This window comes from Chamaea fasciata, unplaced genomic scaffold, assembly GCF_029207755.1.
Source record: "Chamaea fasciata isolate MVZ Bird 193981 ecotype frontalis unplaced genomic scaffold, bChaFas1.0.hap1 SCAF_6, whole genome shotgun sequence".
Lineage (NCBI taxonomy): Eukaryota > Metazoa > Chordata > Aves > Passeriformes > Sylviidae > Chamaea > Chamaea fasciata.
In genome coordinates, this window is record NW_027094091.1 from 5,360,146 (window position 1) to 5,386,723 (window position 26,578).

General features: G+C 40.8%; 2 protein-coding genes across 3 annotated transcripts in view; one reads left to right on the forward strand and one right to left on the reverse strand.

Moving 5' to 3' along the window:
- Positions 1 to 13,554, reverse strand: part of NSD2 (nuclear receptor binding SET domain protein 2) — a 98,821-nt gene extending 85,267 nt beyond the window's left edge. Inside the window, exons 1-2 of one of the 2 annotated variants that reach the window (XM_066185300.1) lie at positions 13,460 to 13,554; positions 12,516 to 12,651 (exon numbers count right to left, since the gene is read on the reverse strand). The gene's annotated coding sequence lies outside the window, so the exon portion shown is untranslated. Of the gene's footprint in view, positions 1 to 12,515; positions 13,266 to 13,459 lie in introns of those variants that run through there. The other variant, XM_066185301.1, reaches the window with a different exon arrangement.
- Positions 13,555 to 13,556: 2 nt separating this feature from the next.
- Positions 13,557 to 26,578, forward strand: part of LETM1 (leucine zipper and EF-hand containing transmembrane protein 1) — a 28,552-nt gene continuing 15,530 nt past the window's right edge. The window contains exons 1-4 of the mRNA XM_066185302.1: positions 13,557 to 13,698; positions 17,631 to 17,688; positions 20,878 to 21,334; positions 25,906 to 26,049. Of these exons, the coding sequence (XP_066041399.1) occupies positions 13,620 to 13,698; positions 17,631 to 17,688; positions 20,878 to 21,334; positions 25,906 to 26,049 (738 nt within the window). The 5' untranslated portion in view covers positions 13,557 to 13,619. The remainder of the gene's footprint in view (positions 13,699 to 17,630; positions 17,689 to 20,877; positions 21,335 to 25,905; positions 26,050 to 26,578) is intronic.

A 26,578-nucleotide genomic window follows, 5' to 3' on the forward strand; every position in this document is an offset into this window, starting at 1 on the left:
AAGATTCTACTCAATTTAGATCCAGCTGCTTTGCTTTAAAGATAACAGCTGTTAATTTTAAGCAGCACACTGTAGGGCTGCTCCAGCTTTCACCTGTGAGCAGTCAGGTCCAATGTGCCCTCACACCCTTACAAGTCTTCTCCTAGCTCCCAGGGCAGCAGATGTGAGGACAGAATAGCACGGAGTGGGTTACACTGTTGGTGTGGGAGGGAAACAGCTGCCTAGTAAAGCAGCCTTTTGTAAAGTATATCGAGTTCTGGCCCTGTTTTGCCATAAATTAGCTGGTTTAATAAACATTTCCTGCAGCCTTTAGTAAACAGACTGTTTCATGCTTGAACTTACTAACATGTTCTTATCTTTGCTATAAAATGTATATAACCATGAGAGATTTCCTAGTGACATGAGTGGATTTGTGAAAACATCCGCATAATGTTTTTCCGCTTGCTTTCAGCTCTGTTCATGGATTTGCTGGCTGAGACAATGTTTGGAGTAAAGTCACATGATCAATCTGCATTTTCTTGCAGTCTTCCTGAGCTTTTGCACCATTCTTTTTTCATGCCAGGTATTCTGTTAATCTACAGATCCAGGCTCCTTCTTTTAAGGGTAATAAATCAAAATTATACAGTGTTTAGGATTTCAGTCAGAGAGATTATGTCAGAATTAGAACATTCCTGAGTGAAGGTCATATAAATCAATCCTTCAGTTATTCCATTTTCAGTTTCATTGTAATGAACAGTCCCCTGCTTGCAGTGAGAAAGCTTATGGTGCTAGAATACTGATAAGATGATACTGCATTGAGAGTACATTTTTGACTATTGGATGAAATCTGCAATGCGATATATGACATATATGCAAGAGTCTGAGTTGAAAAGCCTTGAAATTGTCAAATTATAGCATTCTAGGGATGAGGCTGGTTTGCAAAATCATTGACTCCTCTTAAAGCAGAAAAAAAATTTAATGTGCGAGGTAATAACAGAGGACATGTAGTAGAAATGTAAAAGAAAAATACACCACCCTTTCAAGCTATCATGTTAAACAGGTTAATGGTATATTGTTGTGCATGCTTAACATGGGGGTGTGATTTTTACCTGGGTAGTAATGCGCAACAAATAACATCACTTTTCCTACTTAAAATACTTGACAAGTGATCTTACTTGTAATAACATAATGTTGCTAAGTAGCCATTTTAGTTGCATGCAAAATTGTAATAGTGAGAAAGAACTTGGCATTGGGACCAGACTGATGGGATTTGGTGTATGCTGCCAATTACTCAAGTTATTGTCTAAATTCCTTGATCAAACATACACCCTATATGTACTTCCTAATTTATATATTGAACCTGTGCTCACAGGACAGTATAAAGCAAATACTACTCTTTGAACACACTCCTACTCACTTTACCCTGGGGAAATTGCTAAAACATGCACATCTCTATTTATTTACAATACACAGCCTTCTGACATGCCAATATTCCAGGGCCTGTATGTTCCAGTCTATTTGTTCCCTTCCCTTTGACTAGCTCTGCACTCCTACTAGCTTCCCCCTGGGTTAGGCATATTTGGTTACCACTCAGCCCTGATTTGCATGTGGCTTCCTCCAATTCTTGTGCACCCCTGCCCTTCGTAGAAGTGCAGCTGGAGGCCGCAGGGAGGAGGAGGAGGAGGAGGAGCTCTCCAGGGTTCTGCTCAACCTGAGGTCCAAGGATCTGGGAAGAAGTTCCTCAGATCAGGCCTCCAGTTCAGCCAGCTTGAGTCAGCTTGTAGAAATCACTGGTAAAGGCTCTGCATTGCAAGGTTAAAAATGGAAAAAGGAATTCTGACAACTATTTATTTACCTGCCTGCATTGTGATGTTCTGAGTAGTTCCCTGAGTGTGGAGCTTGCAGTCCTCCACTTGGTGTTTCTGAAGGGATGGTAGACCAATGGAGGTGGGAACAATGGCTGTGGAGGAGAACATGACAGACTTCCAGGAGCAGTGATGAAACTGTGAACTCACCAGAAAGTGGGCCTGCAGCTGATGGATTCAACTTCTGAGGATCCATTCAGGAGCAATCTCATCATGCTGGGAATTGCAAGTAGCCCTGAAGCAATGTGAAACAGCTTCTAAACAGAATTTTTAACAGGAATTTTTAAAGAGGTGCCTTTAATGTTAAGTTTCTGGTTTTACTAGAAATCTAACAGCATCACCTTTTTATTGGCAGCTTCAGCAGGGACATTTGAAAGAGTTAGCCTCTCCGTGCTACCTGATGGATTGATCTGGACTTGGACTACACAGGGAAAATATTTGCAGAGCTTTTATCCAGCACTGAGCCTGCTGTTCCTGATTGTAAAAACCGAGGGATGACAAGCTTAGGACAAAGCACAAGGACCACAAAGGCCAGTGATGATAACCATGTGAAAAACAGAGGAGCCAGAAGGAATGGGGAAGAGATAAAGGGGCACAATACGAAGTGCACTGGGATATTATGCAGCTCTTCAGGAAACAATCACAGATGTTAAGCAGCTCATTAGGGAGGAACAAATGTCTCCATAATACCAGACTTGATCAAAGCCAGCCTGAATGTGAGTGTGGCTACGTGAGCACGGGTTGTGTGCGCCTCTGCAGTGCAGAGGCTTGAAGGCGGGTTTGCCACCCGTACACATGGGTTGGGACACAGCGATGTACAAGTAACCTTGGTGACAGAGGCAGGACTGAAACAGCGGATTCGGAGCTCCCAGCTCTGTGCTCAGACCACCAGACTCCATTCTCTGTGTGTTTATCAGCAGCAATGAAATACAAGTCACTGCTGCAGGCAGCAATGCTCTGCGCTCACCCTATTTCTCATACTCCTTCCTTAAGCACTCATTTCTGACTATGACCAGAGATTGGATAAAGGGACTCACAGGCCTTTGGTTTAGCCCAGTGTAGTCATTCTAGTTTCCATGATGCCAAATGAAGCCTTCATCCAACCTAAATAAAGAACAGGATGTGGCACTGTAAGTTTCTTTGTTTCCTGTGTCTTAATAAATTCTAGAACAAATGTACTCAATTTGGATGCAGAAGAACATTCTCTTACTGTCAGCTCTACAAGCTGGTCTTGAAAGCTGATAGTCACTGAATTCTTTTTGTCCTGTACATCAATGAAAGGAAAGCTGTGGTGAAAAAACCTGTAAATTTCTTCTGCAGTACCTCTTCCCTGCCTCCACATCCTGCCTCAGCACCGTCTGCAATTCTTACCTTCAGCAGGTTTATGAAATGTCTCAGCTGAATAAAATTATATTGCAACTGATATAGGAGCAGGATTGGAATTCATTTCATCTTTATTACAGTGAAATGAAATTAGTTATATTGACAACTCAGTTATGAAGGGAGCAAAAACTACAGTATTTTTTATACCCGTGTTAGTAAAATAACTTGATAATCCTGATATGTCGTATAGAAAAATTATGTTTGCATGATGCTGTTTCACAAAATAATGTAAATATATGGATTGCATAGATGTTTCTAGGCAGAGAATTTGCTCACAATAAATAACCTGTGATCTTACTTTGCTTCAGTAAAATTCCAGTTTCTCTTCATTTTATTCATTTGCTTTGTGATATTTAAGTTTGCCATAATAAAGACTCTTGGGGTTCTAATTAGTGACTTTTGTAGAACACCATTTACCACAGTGATTTGAGATAAAGGTCAGTGCCTCCAGGAACCTGGAAAACACTTGGATTGGAGCATAATGTCTTTCATGTTGGCTTATTTAGATAATTCAAAGTTTGAAACAGAAAGGTAACCTATAATGATTAATATGATGCCTGCCATCACTGGAGGAATATATTATCAAAGCCTGTCCTAAAAATTTCTTTCAACCAGATCTTTCATTTTTCATTTGGACAATATTGACTTGTTCACCTTTTTGTTTGAAATGTGCTGTACCACACACACACACACAAGAAACCCCAGAGTAGTCAGAGCAAGGAGATACCTTTGAGAATCATCCCTAATATATTTCCATTAATCTAAATGGAGTAACAGCCACAGTATCCAGCCTATATGCTCTGCAAGGAGACATATGCAGTTCCATACATAAAAGGCATGGTCTGGTTAAATCAATTTGTATAGCATCTTGTCTCCACATATTTCAGAGCACTATCCTTCTCAATTAACGTCAGCTCTGCTCTGGGAATACTCTTTGGTAGTTAACTGTTGCTGTTAGAGAGCTAACTTCAGATTGAACACAGCTGGCTTATGTATTTTGCTGTTAATAGTTTTGGTAATGGAACAACAAATGCAAGGGGAACAAACTACTAAGCAGAATGCAGAAGATTTTCAACCCAAATAAATCAACTTTAAGGATAAGAGAACCCAAATGTAAATTTCCTTTGACTGACTCCTGATAAAAAAATATAAATTACAAACTTAAGGTAGGTCTTACGGTTTTCTTTTTCCCAGATTTCTAAACTTTCAGCATATTGGGGGTTGCACACATGCCACTGTGCAAACAGCACTAATCTCTAGAATATTTCATTTTAAATTCATTCTTTGGCGCTTCTTTACTTTCATTTCCACTTACACCAAAGTCAAACAGAAACCCCTCAAACAGCCCAACTCCTCACAGAGCACAAGAATGGAGAAGGAGCAGATACAAAGTTCAGGGAGGGTATGAAGAAAACACATAATGCATGTGTGAGAAAGATCACAGATGAAAAAAGAAGAAAGCCAGCTGAAGAACAGAGATGAAGGAAAGCAAATGCAAGGCAGATTTTTAACACATCTCAGTCTTGCTGTGGCTTTTATGGGGAATTAATTACCCACTAGAGGGAGATCAACTGTAACTTGTTGCCAGGTGAATTATGGCAGAAGTTGGACTTTGTAAAAGTGCAAAGAGAAAACACTGTGGTAAGAAAGCAAGAGAAGATGCAAGTTCCTTTCCTTGGTAGAGTTTCATTCTGTGTAAGTTACCAGTGAACTGAGATCTCCTTCCCTCTCTGACCTGGCTTTCATGGTATTTCTACACAAAAAATCCCCACCTTTAGTAACGTGTTTGTTCTGTTGGTGAGAGGAACACATGGAGTTTAAGGTGGCAGAAACAGTGTAGTGCTTGTCTAGGACTAACCAAACTGCCACAGGCTCCCAGCATGGGGTGAGCCATGCATGACTCAGTCAAGTGCCTTCAGAGGCCCTGACAGTGACCCTTTGGTCCACCTCAAACGCCTCCTTGGTTCCAGGTTAGGACTTGCATCTCACAGCTTTTATTCATGGTCTCTTACTCTCACTTCTATTTGTGCAGAACAGAGGAAGCTTTTAACATTCAAAGCAGGCTTAGGCACGTCCTTTCCTCAAGGGAAACCAAGAAAGGAAGTAGTAATGGATGCTTAGAATTGGAAACAGATTATAGGAAAAGTAGCTCCTACCCATTTGAGTCATTCCTGCTTCTGAAAATCAGTAGTTTAGGGATTTCCTAATTTCCAAAGACGACATTGCAGCTAGACAAGCATGTGTCAGGGACTTCATTAAGCCTAGCTCCCTTGAGTGTGTCTATTTTCCTGTTGAGCCTATTTATTTATATTTTGGGGTTTTGGAACATCCGGAGGCAATGAGTTTATATGAAAATATATTTCCTTCTGTTCTTTTTTAAACCCTGCTCCCAGATAAACTGGTTTAATTAATATGGCATTACAAGCAGCAAAAATAACCATTTTTAATTCACTTTCCTCCCACCTTCGTTATTTTCCAGACCTCTATATGTTCCCTTCCTGTTTTAGTACAGAATTCTAACCCCACTCTGGCTCCACTTATACTAGGATACTTTAATAATACAAAGGCTTTTCAGAGTCAAGCTATTAGCAGTGAAAATGGTCTTAACTCTAACCTTGCCTTTCTGCATAAGAACTGTTGGATACAGAAGAACGTAATGCGAACTTGGAAGAGTTGCATAATCATTTCCACACAGGAAGTATGCAGTTGATAGTTCGGTGTCACAGATATAGAAATGACTAGTCTAACATGCCATGAACTAAGTTAGAGCCAAAATAATTATTTAATGCCTGTGAACCCTCAGGGTCAAATATACTCTCTGCCACCATGTGCAATGCCAGAAAAGTTTGCTGATAAACACCAGCCATTAAAAACACTTCTTCTTCACAAACTCCATGTCATCGTTTCCAAAGTGGCCTGCGGTTACATCCTGCTTACCTTCAAATTCCCTCAAAAATACCAGGAGGTTCTAGGCACTACCGGTTCAATAACCCTGGTTTAATAATTATTAAAAACATGGCATGACTTCATTTATCAGTGGCCTGATATGATCCTTAAACAAATCAGGTTAAGGTAAATGTAAAACAATGAATTTGCAAAAATCCAAATTTAAGCAACACATTCACATTGCTTATCCAAAGCACTCCACAGAAAAGAAATAGGGTACAGAGGACATTTGCAGACCTAGCAGAGCAGCTGGCTGTGCTCTGTAAGAAAACTAGGCACAGGTGCTGGGATTGTGCCCAGGGCCCTGATTCCCAGCTGGCACACTGAAAGAGGCTTCCCGCTCAGTGAGAGTTAGATGTCTGTTCCTTGGGAGGAGAGGCCTCACAGAGGGGAGGAGGTTGTTCCCTTGGCACAACAGGGAAGCACTGCTGGCTGAGCCAGCTTTTTGTTGATATCTGTTGGGCATATTTCCTTTTTCAGCTGTTGCATTAGTGATTAGAAAAGAAAATGATTGATACGTGTCATATTGGAATGAGTGTGGGGCTTGCCACCCTGACTGATGAGCAGGCTGGATGGCTCACGTTTACCTGCTGCACAGATTAGTCCCAATGAGCTCCTCTCGCTCTATCCAGCTGATCAACTGCTAGATATTTGCAGACCCCAGCTAAGCCTTCAGTTTGTACACAAAATTCCCTCTTGAAATTGCTTTCAGAGGACAGTACATGCTTTGAGGGTCTTCACTTCCCCTGGATACTGATCAAATCCAATGGTAAAGCTCTTTGACATCAACTTTGTATTTTCTTACATACACGACTTGCTAGCCACGCTTTATACATACATACATGCAACCAGGATTAAAGCACATAATGTGTTACTGAGAAAATACCTAATTCGTTGAAGGTAACAGGATGTTTGGGGGTGAATGCCTCCCAAGTCTGTCTCTAGGGGATACTATAATAGTAATAAAGTGAATAGAAGCCTAAGATAGGCAGGAGAGAGGTTGCTGATTACATGGGAAAGCCCAGACAAAGCGTCTTCTGTTTCTGGTGCCTGAAATTCAGCCGCACAAGAAAAAGGCAGGATACTGGCAAAGCACCACTGGGATGTACTTGTGCTGATGGCTCTTTGTTGTCTTTCTATAGCTTCACATCACATTTTAACAGGTATTTCCCCTCAAGATTCTCATGTATCTACAAATCAAGTGTTGTCATCAAAGCTGCCACTTCACTTGCCTTGGAGGTTACCATTCTTTCTGTCTCACAAAAACAAAGATTAAAATGTTAATTTTTATCTCTGTCCAAGACTTTTATGATGCTATCTGGCAAGCAACAGGATTTGATTTTACAAATACATAACTGCACTGCTCCTTTACCACTCTATGTGAATGTCTCTGATAGCAAAGGGACATGGCATGCATATGCATGTGTAGGATTGGGGCCCAACAGCTTAGGTTCTGCTGAGGTCAAGGCACAGACATCCAGACAAATACTGATTTGGAAAATTTACAGTATAGAGGATGGTTGTAGAAAGGGAAAGTGCACTGACCATTCCAAAGGAACCAACTCCTTTTTTAAATCTCTTAATCTGCTTTTCATTATCTCTGTGGGGAGGCCTCTTGAGAAAAGCAGCTCTTTGACTTGAATAAAGGAGGGGCTGTGGGCTTGTATGCTGGAATGGGGAGGTCATTGTACCGCAGCACGGAAGAGGGGAGTGTTAGTCAGGTCAAGAAGAACAGGATGAAAAAGTGTGAGATCTGTGTTACAGATTTGGTCTGGATTACGAAAGGTAGAAGGTTTAAAGCTGAAAGGTAAATAAGAGAGAGTGAATTCAAAGGTTGTAAAGACACATTCTGGTAGGGTTGTTCAGGCTGACTGTAAGGGAAAAATATGAGCCAGGACTGATAAGATCATCAGCAAAACCAGCAAGAAAGAGGTAATGACAGCAGAGGCCTGAGAGGGCTAAATTTTACACAGGAATTTTAAGCATCAGGCTTCAGCAAATGAACATATCCATCTTCAATATTTTTCAATTGTTCTTTTAACAGAAATGCTTAGCTCTGCTCACCTCCTCTGAGGCACAGAAAGCACAAATATGCCTGGGGGACAATGGGACAATGATGCATTTTGCCTGCACCAAGTCTCATACGGCTGTGTGTGTGTGTGCTGGCTGTAACCTGCTCCCCTCCAAACCAGAACTTACCATACTGCAGTCTCAGCCTTGCAAAATTGCACTGCTGCCATTAAAAGGGCCCTTGGAAGTAGCACATTTTTCTCCATTTTAGAATACACAGGTAAAAATTCTCCTAACATGGTGAGCTAACCTTCTGCTGTTTCTTTAATGGACACGAACTGAAACATATCTCTGTTTTGCAGGGACCTCCTGTCTTTCCAGTACTCCTATAACACTGCCTGACTTCACCAGGAATTTTGTAATAGACAAGAACTGCAGGAACGAGTCTACAAAATCCAGGATGGGGCGGAGGAAAGCCTCCTCAGTCACATGCATTTCTTGTCTTGCTTCTTGATGGGTGCATAAAAGCAGTGGTGGCAGATTTAGGGTTTTTATTGACAGTAACACAATGTTTGGTGTTTTCTTAAAGACCTAACTCTGAGAGGCAGATAATGACATAAGATTGTTGCCTTTCTGCATTTCTAATTACAGACAGAACTTGCAAACCCTACAGCCTAAAAAATCCTGGAGGGAAAGAATAACTCTAAATGCATAGTTTTAAAACCTGTCATTCATAAAATCAAACCGATTCATCTGGAGGCACAACAGGTTATTTAAATACAGCACTGATGATTTTGCAGCAAAATCTCAGTCTTCCTCATATCAGCTGGAGCTAACAGGTGTGTTTGTAACACTAGACACTCCTTTTTTTCCCTCCCTCTGTATTTCTCAAAGTCTAAATCCATTTGCTTTTTATAGCTACATTCACCCTTTTTTTGTTGTGCACACAGCCTGAACACTGCCTGCCCTCCCTCTGCTTGATCCTGCCTTGGCCAGAACCTTGTGGCTTCTCCCCATGTGTTCCTCCAGTGCCTCAATCTCACTTTGTGCCATGGTTCCGCTGCTTCTCCGCCTGTTTGTTTCACATAAGCTCCATCTGCTGGGAAAGGGGTGAACATCGGTGGTTTTCACTCTGAACTGCAAATTCTGAACTCAATTTGGAAAGATTTTCAAAATTACCTGTTTCTCCTCCCCCAGCTGTGCTCCTGCCTGCCTGCATGCCAAATTTAACTAATTATAACCTAATGTGTTATTTGTATGGCATTTTGTGTTGCTAATTTGGGTCAAGCCTAAGCAATCTTTTAAAATACCACTTTTTGACTTGAATTTGAGCAGGTAGTTAATTATGCTTGGATGGGGAATGACTGTTTGCAGCACGTTATTGCCATCAAGGCACTCTCTGCGTGGCCTTTCAGCGCAGTGTTTGAAGAGGCACCCAGGGCAGCCTGCTTCTGTGCTAATGTGTAGCCAGTGCCGCTTGTTTTTGGCACATTTACAGACAGCAGTGAACTTGTGACCTGGACATACACACAGCAAATCTGCAATCCAGCCACCACTTGAACTTTTACCTTTGGGTGTATCACTGACAGAGCAACAGGCTTCAGTATCCCGTGAATCTCTCCTAAAAATCCCTGATAATGAATGGAAGTATTTTTTCTAAAAAAATACTAATAATCTCTTGGCTTTCTCCCTGGAGTAGAAACTTAATGCAACTTGCTACACAGTAATGTCCTTCCCCCCCCCTCCCCTTTAGATTTACACTGAACCCTGGTGAATAAAGATGAGGTTAATCCTGTATTGTTAAACCTATTCAAGGAGACAACCTGGGGGTTGCCATGGAAACAGTTTCTACAGCCTAAAAGCATAATTCTACTTTTAAGGACTGCCTATGGACCCGTACTGATAGGTAGCTTATTGAGTCACACTGTGTACACAAACACGACGTTGCAGCAGTGAAATGGCAAAGGTGCCTCCCAACTCATCAGATGGTAATTATGCCCCCACTTCCTCCCACGTACAGCCCAGAGCATCAAACACTGCATCTCCTCCCCCTCCACACCCGGAATCCCAACTCCCCGACCCTTGCTGCCCGCTCTGTTTGTCATCAGGGTGCACTGAGGAACAGAGCCTGTGTCTCTGGCAGGAGCGTCACAGACTTGGTACTGTCACACAGCCACTGTCACAAGCTACAGGGCGCCTCAAGCTGGGAGTGGGGGGAGCTGCTGTCAATCCTCAAAAACATCAACAGGATCAAGGAGTGCTTCCTGGGCCATATCTTCAGGGAAGGGGCGACAAACTTACAGTTCTTCTCTCTGTTCATATAAACATTTGCCCCCCAATTTCTAGACAGATTTCTAAACTTCCTCAATAAGAATTATAGACTCATCTGCTCCTTTGTCATGTCTGTGCAAGTAACGCACAGCCCTAGGCTTGTTCTGTGTTTTTACAGGTCTTATGTACTATACCTCTTTTAGACAAGTGAAACAGTCATGCCTTTGTGATATCACTGTATCTGCTCATACAGCACTAAAATACATATTTCAGTATTTACACAGCCTATAACAACCATCAAAATTTCCTTTTATTTGGAGGTTATTTTGAAGTGTTTTAGACAACTCCTACCTTGCTTTTGCTTCTAGTTAATATCCAGGGGGAAAATTATATTTAACATGAAATAGTAATCTTAGTTTTGTTCAAATATTACATTTATTTTAATGATTCGCAGATCCTTATTATATCCATCTAGAAATAAGGCTTTCTATTTCTTTTAGTCTCTCTTATCCTATTCCTGCTGGAAAACAGCTTTTTCAGCAAGATGGCTGACGACTTTTCCAGACAACATGGTTGCTTTTAAGAACTAGGTCTAAAATGGCTGTGTAGCAGTTGTTTTTGTTGGTTTTCGTTGTTGTTTTTTTTTTTTTTTTTTTTTTACAAAACCCCAAAACCCTAGTAACTATGTGGTATCATGCTTTATTCTGGGGATAAGCATTTCCTCTGTGAGCTCGTGGGTTGTTGCTCTGGATGGAGTAGAAGATGTTTTTCTTTAAAACAAAAACTGACTCCTGTGGAAGGCCCATGTGTCACCTACAGTCAGTCAGCCTTTTCATGTGGGAGCAATTTGTATAAATACTTGAAAATTTTTAATTCTTAGTCTTTTCTTAAGCCTTACTTCACAATGCTTAGCAAATGAACACAATAAATTAGTACATTTAAACTGTATCTATTTGGGAAATTTTCAGAGTGTATTATCAATCTTTTTCATATACAGTAGCAGACCCTGTAACTTCCAGGTATAAACAAATCTGGAACAAAAGACTGTACAAAAACATAACGAATTCAGCTCTGAAAAGGCCCATGCATCTACATTGTCTGCCACCCTGAATACTAATGAATTTAATGAAACTATTGAAAGGCTGGTTACTTGTCTGCATAAATGTATTGAGACCCCTGTAATCATCTGTTTGCTGTCTGAAATCTCTTGTCAATAGTTTAATGACTTCAGAGCATATTATTCTTCTTGTATAGGCTTCATATAATGTTTCTACATAATTAAGCAGCTTTGTTAGAGGAACTGCCATTAGTTGCCCCATTTCATTTGGTTTTGTTATCAGCCAACCAGAAAGAAAAAAAGAGTAACAAGAGAAAGATACAAATGCAGTCTAGTGAGAGATGTGTAGATTGGGAAGACATTGTTTGTTTGGTTTTTTTTTCAAGACTGCTATTAACATAAAGCACTATTGTCAAGTTGTACATTTTAAATAATTTTAACCAGTTAAACGCAGTGTATATTTAAATAGTTGTAAAGCAAACACAGCTGGCTAAAAAACTTGCAGTGCATTTGGGAGCCTAACATTTTAAAAGTAGCTCTAATAAGTACACAAATAGTAGTACCCATTAATTTGTTAATTATCACTAAATGTAAACAACACTAGCATTTCTATAGCCATAGTGAGAAAAGCATCTGTGGGGTTTTTTTTTATTATTCAGAAAATTGCATATTCCATCTTCGCAAATACTTCTGAATTAAAAATATAACATAAATTTCATCTAAATTTTTTCATACCTTGGAGAAACCCTGAGCATTTTCTTTAAATGCATACAAGAACTCCATAAAATTACCAACTAATTTCCTGCATTTGCCTAGCCTTAAGCACGGACAGACAAACTGCAAACTCACTTGCTTTTCATTGCTACGAGACGCTGTTTTCAGCCACATTTTGGGTCAAACCTGAACGCTTCTGCTATCCCTTGTGCATAAGGTTGTGTAGCATGTATTTTCTTTGGGGTTGAGGCAGGTGTAGAGGTGACCTGGTGCCTGGTGTTGTGAGTTACCTGCGAGGCAGGAGAGGTCTGATCCCACAGCTCCCTTATCCCCCTGGAGCCCTGGCCTTGGGGCAGCCATCTTATCGCCAGGGCCGGCAGCCATCTTGTCCACAGGCAGTCCCAGCAGCTTTCCCCCCATTTTTTTCTGGAACAAGGAAGGCATTAACACCCAAACCTCATGCACGCAGTTTGTAAAGTGTCACTGTTCTCATATTAAATTATAATTTCTGCACTTTAATTCTGGTTATTCACTGCATCTGCCATTACAGTTAAAAATAAAGAGGAAGAAAGTACCACATAATACTGCATTAATTGGAGTACTGAAATATTTGATAAGAGATCCTACCGCTGGTCAGGACTCGACTAGTAACTGAAGAATAACACGCTACTTGTAGCTCAACTATTAACCAGCAATAGTGCGGCACATCTGCCAACTAATTTATGTGCTATTTCCGATCAAAACCATCACAGCTCCACCAGAAAGCCGTTTTTTCTGTCACATCCCGAGATCCACCAGCAACACACGTGCGTGCAGTGGAACTGCTGCTGCCAACCTTGGGCCGCAGGCCTGCGGGAACACGGCCGCACGCACCGCAGGATCACAGGCTCCTCGGGCCTGCAAGGAACCTCTGGGCATCCTCCAATCCACCCCCTGCCAAGGAGGAAACCACCGTGCCCTGCTGGAGCGCTGTACTTTGCGCTGGGGTTATGTGTGGCGCTCTGGGCGGCTCCGTGAGGCACCGGCGCCCACCCTTCACAGCGGGCACGGCCTGTGGCCCTCCCGGCGTGGCGGGGGCCATGGGCTGCGAGTGAGGCACGCCCGGGGAAAGAGACACCCCCGGTGCCCACCGCAGGTCCCGCCGCTCCCCTCGGGCGGCTGTGGAGAAGAGCCGCAGCCGCGCCCGCCCCTCGGTGACGCCATCCCCGCCGCCCGGCGTCAGCGCCGCTCTCACCGTGCGCTCCCGGACTACGGCTCCCGGCGTGCCCGGCGCCGCGGGGCGGTGCCGGGCGAACGCGGCTCCTGGGTGCTGCTGGGCGTGTGGGGATCTTTGCGGCCCGGGCGGCGGGACAGGAGCGGGGCCGGAGCCGCCCGCCCGTCCACCGAGCGCCGCCATGGCCTCCATGCTGCTGCAGAGCTGCGGGCGGCGCGCCTGCCGCCTGCCCCGAGCGCTGCGCCGCCCGCCGCAGCCCGGTGAGGCTCCCCGCGGGCCGCCCGCCGGCTCCGGCCCGCCGGGCCTGGCCGGGAGGGCACGGGGAGGGAGAGCGGCCGCAGGCGGCCGGGGGCTCCGGGCGTGGGCGGAGAGGCCGCGGCGGGAGGGAAGAGCCGCGGCCGAGTCCCCGCCGCTCTGTCCGCCGAGGCTGGCGCTGCTCCCGGCCCGGCCCACGCTCGGCGGCTGCTGCGGCCTCTTCGCATGTGCTTCCGCGGCAACGTGGTTGGAGGGGATGATTTACCCTTAGGGCAGCGGGACACGCGCGTCTCCTAAATGCCGGCTGGTTGGGGAAGGGAAAAACACGTGTTTTTTGTTAAAGTGCAGGAACGCGTTACTACGTCTCGGTCCTGCCTGCCTCGCTCTCGGCGTGGCTTGGATGTGAAGTGGGGTTGTCACTAGTCATGTGCTTCATCTCTTCAAGAAAGCGCAAAGGGATGTTTTCTTAGTCTATGTTAGGGGCAGAAGATGGATTTGCCTTTTTCCAAGTGGCTTTGAAAGCTTAGGAAAATAGGAAGTGCATCGTGCGATACTGATTAATAATGAAGATAATTTGACAGTTTACATATCTCTGGTTGGTGAAGCTTAGTGGCATGAAACTGCTGATAACGAGTGACGTACACGAGGCCTGTGGGTGCTCTTTATGTCCTGAGCTGGAGTGGCAGGAATTGCCTGTCACTGACACAGAGCCCTGAGCTGGAATGGCAGGGGGTGAGCGAGGAATTGCCTGTCACTGACACACTGACTTGTCACGGGAGTGCTGTCACTGAGGACAGGCCAGCTGCACGCTCACATACAGGCAGACCTGATGAGCCGTAGGGATGCTTGTTCATTGCAAAGAGCAGCTGTCCTCTGGGTTACCAATAGTCGCTCAAGTGTGGCATCTTCCTCTATCTGATGGGTTTTGTGAGCTGCTGTTGTAAAGTCATTTATTTAGGTTAAGCCTGGACAGTGTCCTGAACAAAATCCTAGGGTATCCTAACCATCCAGTTTATTTAAAATGGGGAAAAAGGACATCCATGTACCTTCAAATGAGATGAGAGCTTTGATTATTCTTGTGGCATAGGATAAAAAGTAGTGCTAATGATCATTGCAATTTTGGTTATTATAAATCTTAGACAGCCTAAGCTGAAATGCTGTGATAGAATCAGATAGTTAGTGTGCTGTGGTGCACTGTGGTTATGATACACCAGTACTTTCATTTGGGATGGTAGTCTATTACGAATGCATTCTTGTATGGTGTATTTTTTTTCTGTAGTGTTTTGCTTTACTTAGCTCATCTTCTTTGCTTTACGTGTAAGTAGTCTAAGATTAAGTTAAAGCTAAGTGCTTCTAAGAATCCTAAATGTTATTCCTGTGAAGATCAGACTGTTAAGTACCGCAAGCTTACACTTCTCTAGGGACTTACTTCATGATAGCTTTTTATTTTTAAAAATTCTAAACATAGTAACAGTATGGCTATTCTGCATTAAAAACTTTGGGTTTGATGCTTCACTAAATTCAAGCATAAAAGTTTCCCATGACTTCTTTTCCATGAGGAACATGTTAATATACAGCCTCTTTGGCACTACTGTTCTTCTTTCTTACTAAGCCAATGCAGGTTTCTTAAATGAACAGTATTGAGTATGGTTAAGCAATATTCACCTTGTTCAGACACTTTTGGATGTCTGCATTATGCCAGAAGTAAGGATTATGGACTTTGCTTTCTCTGAAGGAAGTGTACCTTTTATTTCAGGGCTGGTTTACTCCTAAGTACATAGTTATAAGAGACACTGCAAAACCTAAAGAGCTCTTGTCAGAACTGGCAGAGTTGGAATTAACATTTTCTGTGGGCTTGTTCGCACTCTGAACATGCTGTGCAACAAGAAGCTTAGTCAGCATGTTTTCTTATGGTAATCTTGGAATTTAGTTATTTGACCACTTCCTTAACATTTAATGAGCCTGGTTGGAAAGAACGTAAGTGAAGTGAAAGTGTCTTGCTGTTGTGGAGTTTTATCTAAGAAACTCCAAGCCAGTTTTGAGCTCTAGATCATCCCTCTTAGTTCTAGGGGCACGTGTCCATAGCAGGCAATGTCCTCTCCTAGTAGCACTCTTGCTTTAGGCACATGAGTCTTTGTGGGCTTCCTGGCACTCAGGTGAGACAGATTACTGTGCTGTGACTTATCCCTCCAGACACTGGGTACTTCTAGGCTTTGCTCAGCTGCTCCTTGAGGTCAGGGATGTCCTTCTGGGTTGGCCTCTTGGGTTAAGTAGTTTAGTTACTGTTCTTTCTGTAAATATTGGAGAATATCACAATGCTTTCACAGATTCTCAGGGCTTGGTTTTTGAGCCAGAAAGAGGCAGTTTTTCCCTGGCTCTACTTGCAGTGGTAGTGAGTGTTAGAGTTTCATACAACTTGACATGTGTAAATCCTTTGACTTGATAATGCCACAGCTTTTGCTGTAATTACTTCAGAGCCCATTTAGCATGGGACATCCCTTGATTATCAAGATTTTCTCAGATAAGTTAACTTATCTTCTGTAACTTCTGATTGTCCCACCTGATTTTGGCAGCATCTCTTTTCCCCTACCAGTTAAGATACTTTGTTGGGGGAGGATTTTGGGCATCAGCATTTTGTTTTCTCAGATAACAACAGCATTGTGTTGTTATCTTAGAAAACAAAACACGTCAGCATTGTGTTTTCTCAGATACAGGTTCTGTCATAGGCTGTATCTTGGCTTCAGTGGTGGGAAAGGGTACCACAGACCTCTCAAATGACCTTTGTATCCTGCTGTCTCTTAGGATTGACCAGAAATGGTAGGTTCCAGATGGGAGAAACAAACCACAGTATGCCTACTCTATCCAGCCTTCCAATTTTATTTTGGATACAGTGAATTCTGGAAAGATTGTTCAGAAAGAGTCAACACGTTTGAAGTCTTGCTTGTGTGATTTTTTTATGATATGTGCAGAAGTATTTTTGCTCTTGGTAGTAGCTACCTATTGAGTTACTGTAGCAAGGTATTGATACAAGATTTATTTTTTTCAAGTTGCTTTAGGAAGATGAATTCCTTTCTAGTGGGATCAGGGATGATTTTCAGTGATTGTAGATTGTGTGCAACCACTAGATAGCATTTTATGTTGTTTATGCGTGGTTGGAAGACTTTCAGACATGGCCCTTTATTGAGGCACATGACTTAGATGATTTATGATTTGATGATCTTCTCAGTTTATTTCCAGAATGGATGCTGTTTGTCTGTGTACCTGGATAGAGGGAGCTCCTATATAGGTGTGAGCGCTTCTTTTGGGCTTTATTAGCTACTATTAGGACTGTTTCTGAGGTAGTGTTTCAAATAAAATTCATATTGAGGGATACAGTGTTTTCTGGAAAGGAAACTTTTGCTATGCTTTGGGTCAGGTTCTCACCTCTCCCTTTCAGACAATTTGTATCCTTTACAGAGAGATCATGGGGTAGACCTGTTTTTACCAGGTACTAATCAAAATGGACAGCAATGAACTGAAATGGTGTTGTGGTTCCACCTCTAGTGAAGTGTCTTTAGGTTCCTGCTTGTGTTTTGTTTTGCTTAAAACAAAACGCCATTTTAATGCTAAACACTTGGCAAGGGCTCCTTTGGTACTATGTTGTCATAGAGCTGTTAAAAAATTACATTTGCTTTCAGTGAAGTTCTTCTGCAATATAGTTTCTTGCCTGAGGGACTTGGAGACCTGTCTTCAGTCAGTTGAGCAAGAGCAAACCAACCTCACAAATCCACAGAATTTGGCTCTGCATGTTAAGCAGCATCTTTTTTTTGTGCTTTCAGTAATAGCCATTTCTCTGTAAAGATCAATCTTCTCACTCATTTATTTGTGTGCAGTTCACTACATGGATAAATGTCTTCCTGAATATCAGAATTGGTGCTAACTATTGGTATTTTTCTAGGTAACTTGGGAGATCGGGCATGTCTTAGCTGTACATCCCTGAGGCTGGCAAACAAAATGTGAGTAAATATGAACATTTTTCTGAGCTATCACTTACTATACTGTCATAGAATGTAGGTTAAATCTAGATGAAGTGCTAAAATGTCAGCTTCAGCTTGTGTTAATGACAGATTAAAGGAAGTCTGAATATTACTTGCTTCACCTGGTTGGTTGTGTGTGGGAGAAAGAAAGTGAAATCTTCCCCTTTTTGTCCACTTCCTCCCTTTTTGTTTCACTTTTGATGGGGGAACAGTAGAATATTAATCTCTATGTTGGGTGATTCCAGGTGTCATAACGGGGTCTGGTAAGCTTCTTGCATACTTTCTTCATGGAGTTCCACAGAGTAAACATTCAGTCACAGCTGGTTGAAAATCGCTGTTGACAGTTAAGAGTGTAAAGCATCTGAATGGGATCTCTGTTAAACCAAAGAAAGGAGTTTATTGTAGATTTCAGCCTCGGGTGATGGTGTCCTCTTCTGAAAACAAATCCAGTTGTTGTGTGCCTTATGGAACTGAAGGAGTTGGATGTTGGCAAAATCCATTCTCTGTTCCTGACTTGGCTCACAAGGCATACTCGTAGATAAGAATTTCCCAACACCTTTCCTTGGAATGTTAAAATATGGGTTCTGTAGTTCATTTATAAACTAACTGCTCAGGATACAGGGACTATTCTTTGATTTCCTGTATTTTCATTTTAATATAAGGATGTGTCTCTAGATGAACCCTCTAATACAAAACAAACCAATTCTTTTTTAAACGTCTTAGTTCTATATCACTTGCTGTAGAATTAATTATGATTATTTTTTAAAATACATAAAGCAGTTTCAAATATCTATTTTTTGTATGTTAGTATTTAAGATCTCTCTTGGGAAGCAGGGAAATTATGGTTTTAAACCTCTTAGGCTGGAGCACCTCTCCTATGAAGAGAGACTGAGAAAGTTTGGATTCTTAAGCATGGAGAAGACAAGGCTCCAGAAAAGCCTTACAGAACCTTCCAGTACCTAAAGGTGTTACAAGGGAGCTGGAGAGGGACTTTTGTCAATGGAATGGAATGACAAGGCAAGGGAGAATAGCTTTAAAATGAAAGAAAGTAGGTTTAGATTAGATACAAGGAAGAAATTCTTTGCTTTTGGAATCAGTTGCCCAGAGAATTTGTGGATGCTCTATCCCTGAAAGTGTCCAAGGCCAGGTTGGATGGGGTTCTGAGCAACCTGGTATAGTGCAAGGTGTCCCTGCCACTGGCAGGGGGCTTGGAACTGTGGTCTTTAGGTCCCTTCCAACCCAAACCATTCTATGATACTGTGATGAAATGAGCAGCAGAGTATTTGGACAGAAAATCTTATACTGTTTGGAAGGTTTGGAGTGGGTTTTTTGGTTTATTTTCGTTTGGGTTTTTGTTGGTTTGTTTTTGTTTTTGTTTTTTTTTTTCCTAACCAAAGCTGCTATTAATGTAACATTGCTGCTTAAAATAAAACAAACTAATGCCTGCACCCCACATGACCCAGATCTGAATGCAGGGGACTCTAGTGATAAGTACTGAGGACAGATGGGATAGGAATTGTGTGTCTGACATCCTTCTTGTGAAAAGAAACAAACACACTTGTGTTTCACACACCTGTGAAAGTGTGTTCAGAGAGGCATATTTCTTGAAAGATTTTTATTCCCTGCAGTCTCAGAACCAGTTCTGCTGTCAGAGCTTTCTTCCTGTCTGCATGGAGCAGAGTGTCAATGTATGTAGGTGGAACTTGGCTTGTAGGCCTGGAGCTCTGCTTTTGGGAAGTGCCTTAGAGTCAGGGTGGATTTATTCATGCAAGTTTTTTAATCTGGTTTTGAATATGTAGTTTATTTTCTTAAAGTAGTTAAACTGTAATTCTTATCAGTTAATATCTGTGCAAATGTGTAATTTTCTAGCTAGCCAAGAGACTATATGTGTTCCAGCAGTTGTCTGACCACTGAATGGTCAGATGCTAAAACTTCAGTTTAAACTAGAAAATAGTGCGTCTTTAAATGTAATAATTTAGTCTTTTTTTTTTTTTTTTTGTACAAAGCTCTATGTGAATAACGTTGGGTAGAAGGAACCATCAAAATAAATTTAAACTCATTTGAGCGTGTAATAATTAAATTTAAGAAGTGTTTCTGTCTGAAAATTGAGTGAGTGAGGCTAACACTTTCAAGTGTATGATAAACCTTCTTTTCCTTAAAATGTTACTAAGACCTGTAAAGCCACTTGCACCTTTTTCTGTTCATTAACTGAAGACAAAAACACATTCTGATTTTGTTTTGGTGGTACAAGGGCTCCATGAAGAAAACACCCTAGTCATTTCTGTCCTGTAGATGTCTTAATGCCAGTATTTCAGTTTGAGGGACATTAATGGAACTCATTCATATGAAATATTTTATCTACTGTTTTATTTTTGTCCCATCTTTTATTAAAAGTGTCTATAATCCTACTTGCATATAATGAGTGTTTCTCCTGTATATATAAGGAGTGTTAGTGGTGTTTGAGCAATGCTTTCCTGCTAACTTCAGTCTACATTTTATTAAAGAAAAGAACAAAGTTCTGAACAAAACAGTTCTGAGCAAGGTAGAAGGGCGTTGGTTCTCTCTGTCCCAGCTCAGTACCATGGTGGAAGTTTTTACAAAAGGTTCTGCTGAATAAAGAAAACTGGATGCATGGAGAGAGTAAGAGGGGAACTCTAATGAAATTGGATTCCTCTGGTACTAATTCTCTGACTCAGCACTTATCCCAAGGATACAACTTCTGGTTTTGTTTTTTTTTTTTTTTTTCTCAAGTGTTTTGCACAAACAGGAGAAGTAATAGAAGGGACTTAATGTTTCTTATGAATTTGCATAATAGTTTTCAAATGTAGCTTTCTAAATGAAAAGCACATGTGGTGGCTGCTCTTTATTTAATTGGAGTAAAATAAACTACCTTTTCAAAGTTGTACAATGGAAATGTTGTACAAATGGAAAATTCCCTGCAGGTTATTTTTTTTTTTTTTTTTTGGTCATGAAGTAAAGCCAAGTGTTCTTTTCATGTATAGACATTGATTTTAAGAGTCAAAAATTATTTTTTTCCCTTAAATATGCAGTAGATATTTCTCATCTTTCATATTTTATAAATACATAAATATATATATCTGTTCAAATATACATATAGAAATAACTGGTGATCTGTTGCTAATTCTTGAATGTTTTTTTCTTTTGAAGGACTGTACACTTTAAATATTGCACTAGTGTCCCTCCTGTTTACGCCTACTCCAAAAAAACTCACTACTGTTGTTGGACTAAAGGATCTCAACAAATACACTTCACTCTTATGAGCTCTTCTGGCTCATGGACGCCAGTAGCAACCGTGGGTGTTTTAGGTCCCCAGTATCTTCCAGTTAGGTGGTGGCATTCTTCACGTCCCCTTCAAGATGACTCCATAGTTGAAAAGTCACTGAAGTCCTTAAAGGACAAAAACAAGAAGCTGGAAGAAGGAGGTCCTGTATATAGTCCAACAGAAGTGGAAGTTGTAAAAAAATCTATTGGTCAGAGGATTGTGGATGAACTGAAGCACTATTACCACGGGTTTCGCTTGCTGTGGATTGACACAAAAATTGCTGCGAGGATGCTCTGGAGAATCCTGCATGGAAACACTTTGTCTCGTCGGGAACGGAGACAGGTACTAAGTAAACACCAATTTCCTCTGGGTGTCCTCCGTCATTGCTCTTTTTTATTAGAACTCAGTTAGTTCTTTCTGTTATCTTCTGTTCCTAGAATTAAAATTCTTCAGTGTGTTTCCTTCTTCCTCACTATGTGGACACTAAAATATTTAGGTATTACCCCAAAACTTTTTTCCTGTGTTCCCCATTATTGAAGATAAATTTGTTATTTTCTTGTTGGAACAGCAGAGGATTCTTCTGTTTTGTCACATGGGCAGCAATTGTGGTTTATTCCCACGTTCCCAGCCACGTGCCATATATGGTCTGCTTTTTCACTCCAGCTGGAAAAAAAGTGGGAAAACACTGCTAGTAAAGGTTGTATCTGTGCCAGTTCTGTTCCTGTTTGTTGCTTCATGGGATAAGAGCTGCAGGCTGGAATGCATGATTGATAATGTACTATCTCAGTTATAAATATATCTGCAATAATTTTAGCCCAGATATATTTCCTTTATTTATGGCATGTTGCTTACATTTATGAAACTGTAAAAATGTAACTGATAATTTTCAAGAAAAGGGAGATGAAATATGGAGTGCAAAACGTAAGTGCTTTCAAATTTGGGTAATATATATGTATTTCAATAGTAATTTCAGGTTTTGGATGAAATAGGCATATTTAATTAGAATGGAAAGTTATATAGATATTTAAAAACATTAGACATGCCTTCATATATGAAAGATTGCAAAATATTAAGCTGGTATAGTTAATTTTTTTTTTTTTTGTAAAGAATGCATTCATATTCAACTTCAGTTCATTGGGAAAATATCGAACATGCTGATTTGACAGTTCTCATTTTACTGTTTTTAAAGACAAGCTGTTTAAGCAGTTTATAGAGATTAAAAATTCAAGTCTCTCTTCCTGTCTTTATGAAAAACACATTTCAGCTGTTGCTGGAAAGATGTTCCAGAAGAAAGGCAGGAGAGCAAAAGATGTGTGTGCTCTGGGGCAGGAGTGCACAGTGCTGCCTGTGGACGCAGTGTGGCTCTCTGCAGTTTGTACACCTGCACACACAATGTGCTGGGTTCACGCCTCTGCCCACAAAACTTCCAGTAAATGATCAAGAATACAAGTATCTGCTCATTGTTTTTATCATTTCCTGATAAAAGTTGGTTACATTCGAACAATTTGATGTGTAATTAAAACCCATCACATCTTAAATGCAGTATGAAAAAGTTCCTTCTGAATTCACAGGGTTAGACAAGTAGCAAAAATTGTTACAGGTAGGTGTAGCAGTTTCTGTCTGTGGGTGAGTGCGGTCTCCTGGGACTGCTTGATGGTCTCAGCATCTTCGTGCTCCTTCAGTTTTGCCATCTTGGCTCATACAAGAGAATGCTTGGCAGCTGATCCAGCTGAGACGTTGCTCAGCAATAAATAAAACTGTTTGTGCTGACGTGTAGAGGGGATTATGTAGTACCAGAAAGAGTAACTGAGGATAGGGGAAGGTGAGGACTGCAGGAATTCTTGAAGTAGCAGTTCAGGCTTGTGCTGGCTTATTGAGGGCTTTGGGGAGCTTGGAAAGCCAAGCGAGACAAATTAATTCATGGTTTAAAACAGAATCGGAAATTCTCCAGGGGGAAGATTGGAACCATTGATTTTCCTGCCTCTTTCATGTTTACTGAGCCATACTTCTGAGAAATTACATAAACAGCAGTAATATTCCATCAATAGATGGATTTATTCATTTGATTACCTTTTGATTTTGTTATCTGGTGATGATAGAGCTGTCTTCTTCATGTTTAAGTAGTGATCTAGCATTTGGCCTTCCTGGATTTGTTTTTTTTTGTGCAAATGTTCACTTTTGGTATTAATTCTCTTTTTAAATGAAATGGACATTTATTTGTTTGCAGATATAAATTAATGTTTACATTGGTGTTAACCTATCTCTTATCTAATGATGTATGTATGTATATATATGCATGCAAATCCAGTGTAGGAGACATAGAGAAAATAGTTTTAATAACTACAGTAATGTTAGTTTCTCAATCTAGGTTTTGTGTTTTCTGTGTTTGGAGGAAGAGGACGTCCTGTCTCTGGAGTTGAGGGCATGCTAAGCTCAGAACCCGGGGTCACTGAAAAGCAAACCAGCCTGCAGCTGAACAAAACCCTTTTGGGGTTTTTTTAAGCCTTATTTCAAGTTTGTTTCAACACAGCTCATTTTTTATCAGTTCAGTCATAAATTGTAGTATACTGACTGATTTAAAGAAGTCTCAACATTTTGGTGCTGGATTAGCTCATAAACTTCAGAAAATAAAAAGTAAAAATTGAGGTATATACTGCTTTAAAATTATTAAACTGCACATGAGCTGACAATCCTAGAGAAATCTTATCTTCATGCAGGCTGACAAATGAGTTATTTCTGCCTGCCCTTTCCTTCCTCTTTGGAGGCAATAATGGAAAGATATCCAAGTAATCCAAGCACATGAACAAGCAATTGCAGCATGGCTAATGCAAAGGGACCTATTGCTTATGTAAACTAAAAGTCAATTCCAAAATTCTGCTTGTGCAATTGCTGGCGAGGTTTGGATTCAACAGGGTCACATATCTACACTTAGGAGAGAAGGCAGGAAGAAGTAAAATATGATACTGACGTTTAAGAAACTGACTGCTCTAGTGCTGGCTCCGGCAGCAGGGTGGTTCGGGGCACGGCAGTGAGGTGGCAAACACAACAGAGTTTGTGGCAAGCCCGCCAGCTTTACAAACTGCCCTGCAGAGGAAGGAAGAGTGAAATACACGAGCTGTAGCAGCAGATACAGAGTAGTCACAAGGTTTCTCGTGCTGTGCTGCCAAATACTGTGTGTGTAATCGTACACCATTGTATTAGGTTCCTGCATAAAGCTGTTTTCCTTGAGTTAGCCGAGGGTGCAGTTCCATGATTTGTGAAAGCTGATCCAGGACTGTGCTGCTGTGAAAAGCTTGGTGTTTAAATCAAGTTTTCCCACCCCCACGTGGTTGTACTGATCCTTTTTCCCTTGTCTGTGTGTATTTATGGGTCAGTTTTGGCTGGGTCAGTGGTGTGACTGCCAGTGCACCTTCATGGCTCTTTATACCTCGTCTCAGGTTAGCATTAGGTTGGCTTAATCTGGTGGTAAAACTGCTTCCTTGGATATGGATTTTGTAGAAATACTTGCACGCACTGTCTGAGAATAGAGACTGGGCAAAACCAGGAACTCTGTACTCTATAAAAATTTTTGAAGTGTTTTTGGTTTTTGTTTTGGGTTTTTTTGTTTGGTTTTTTTTAGAGAAAGTATACTTTTCTTCCGAGTTTTAAAATTTTCTTCCAAAGTTTCTTACTTTTTTTTTTTTTTTTTAACTCCATGGTAATCATTTGCTTTCTGTTGTTGGAATGAATGGAAAAATCCTTGAGCCTCTGAACAATGGACCAAAGCATCCCTTCTGGGAAACTGAATTTTTTTATATACAAAGAAAAATGCCAAACTTTGAATCTGTAGACCATGTGCATTCCACATACAGTAGTGCTTAAAATTTTGGCTGGTAAGAAAATTCTGACCAAAGTTTTACAGGTTTTGTATTCTAGCAAGTCAGTCCTGAGGACATGGGATCTGTGCTGGTTGTTGCTGCTGTTCCCCTTGATTGCCATGAGCTGTGGGGAGGGGCTGGAGTGGGGAGCATGGATTTACTTTTGTGATGGTGTTTATATTGCTAGTTTTTGCCACTCACAGCTGCATTTATCAAATCTTGATGTGGAGTGACATCAAGTGTTGTGGTGTAGAGTACCAGAGTGTACCTCTGATTTAGGAACTCATGGGATTCCCAACAACCAGTTTTTTCCTTTGTAAAACGAGGTAGAGTCAAGCGAGATTTAAATAGTCCCCAAGATAAACCGAGTTATTAAGCTTTCAACAATTACTGGAAGATTTGATAATAGACTGTACAGCCTAATGTTTATATTTGTCAGTGTGCAGAAATCACAAGGACAGTATTTATTTCATGCAGTTCAAGATTCAGTAACGAATGCCGCTTGCTTCAGAGGATTACTGCTCTGGAAAAGCAATGGTTTAAAAAAAAAAAAAACCCTACCAAGCTGGGCTCATTACCCTGGATTTAAATGTACATTACAATTGTTATAAGGCAGAGGGGGAGGGATCTTTCATTTTATTCTTGATTACTTAGTCCATAGTAGCTCATGCATGTAAGAAGTGGTGGAGCACAAATAAAGATGCATAAAAGAAGTTAAGCAGCTTTAATGACAACAAATGACCACCTCCTGTTTTCAGGTGCTTTTAAGAGGTTTAAATGAGATACTTGTTCAATAATCCTATTGAGACACAGTGAGGCTTTTGAAATACTTTCTATAGTGTTGAAAACTGGGGAAACTCCAGCACTTTCTGGTATATAGCAACTTGAAAAAAACACTAAAAACTGACTTTGTCAGATCTTTTTATTGTGATATTTTAAAATTTCTTTATAGCAAATATATATATGTGAGCCTAAGTGATAATTAGATTATAAAATCAAGTATTTTTAAAATAAGTATTTAAATTTTAGCTTATCATTTTTTTTTTTCCCTTCCAGTTTCTTCGAATATGTGCTGATCTTTTTCGCCTGGTCCCTTTCTTGGTTTTTCTTGTTGTCCCATTTATGGAATTTTTGCTTCCAGTAGCTCTTAAGTTGTTCCCTAATATGCTTCCCTCTACATTTGAGACAAAGTCTAAAAAGGTAAGCAGGTCTGAATTTATAATCCAGTGATATTTTTAAATAAAATTAGAAATTTCTTGGTAAAGAAATTAGAAAAATTCTAAAAAAGTAGATTTTTTTTCCCAGTATTGGGGTAGTAGTTTTATCTTCCTTAACTTATTTTGAAGATCTTGCTTTTTAATGTATAATAATGAACCAGTGCCATCCTGGTTTTTGTATGTGCAGGTGCCAAGCTATCAGGGTTGAAAGCCTCTCGTCTTCTGTGCTATCCTCATTTCCATTTTCTATGACTCCTACAAAGAAGAAATATAGCTGTTTTATTTTTCTGGTTGTATTAAAATAGACATTGTAGCATTTGTAGTCTTAAACTTTGATACAAGGTTTTTCATATGTATGCTTAATATTTAAAATAGCTTATTATGCTCTATTTGTTTGTTTTTTGTTAAAACTTTATTTATTCTAGTTAGATTTTCTCAGAATTGTTCCACAAAAAGAGCCCCACGAGTTTTCACTTTCAGAGCACATAGTGAGCTCCTCAGCTCTTCAGCTT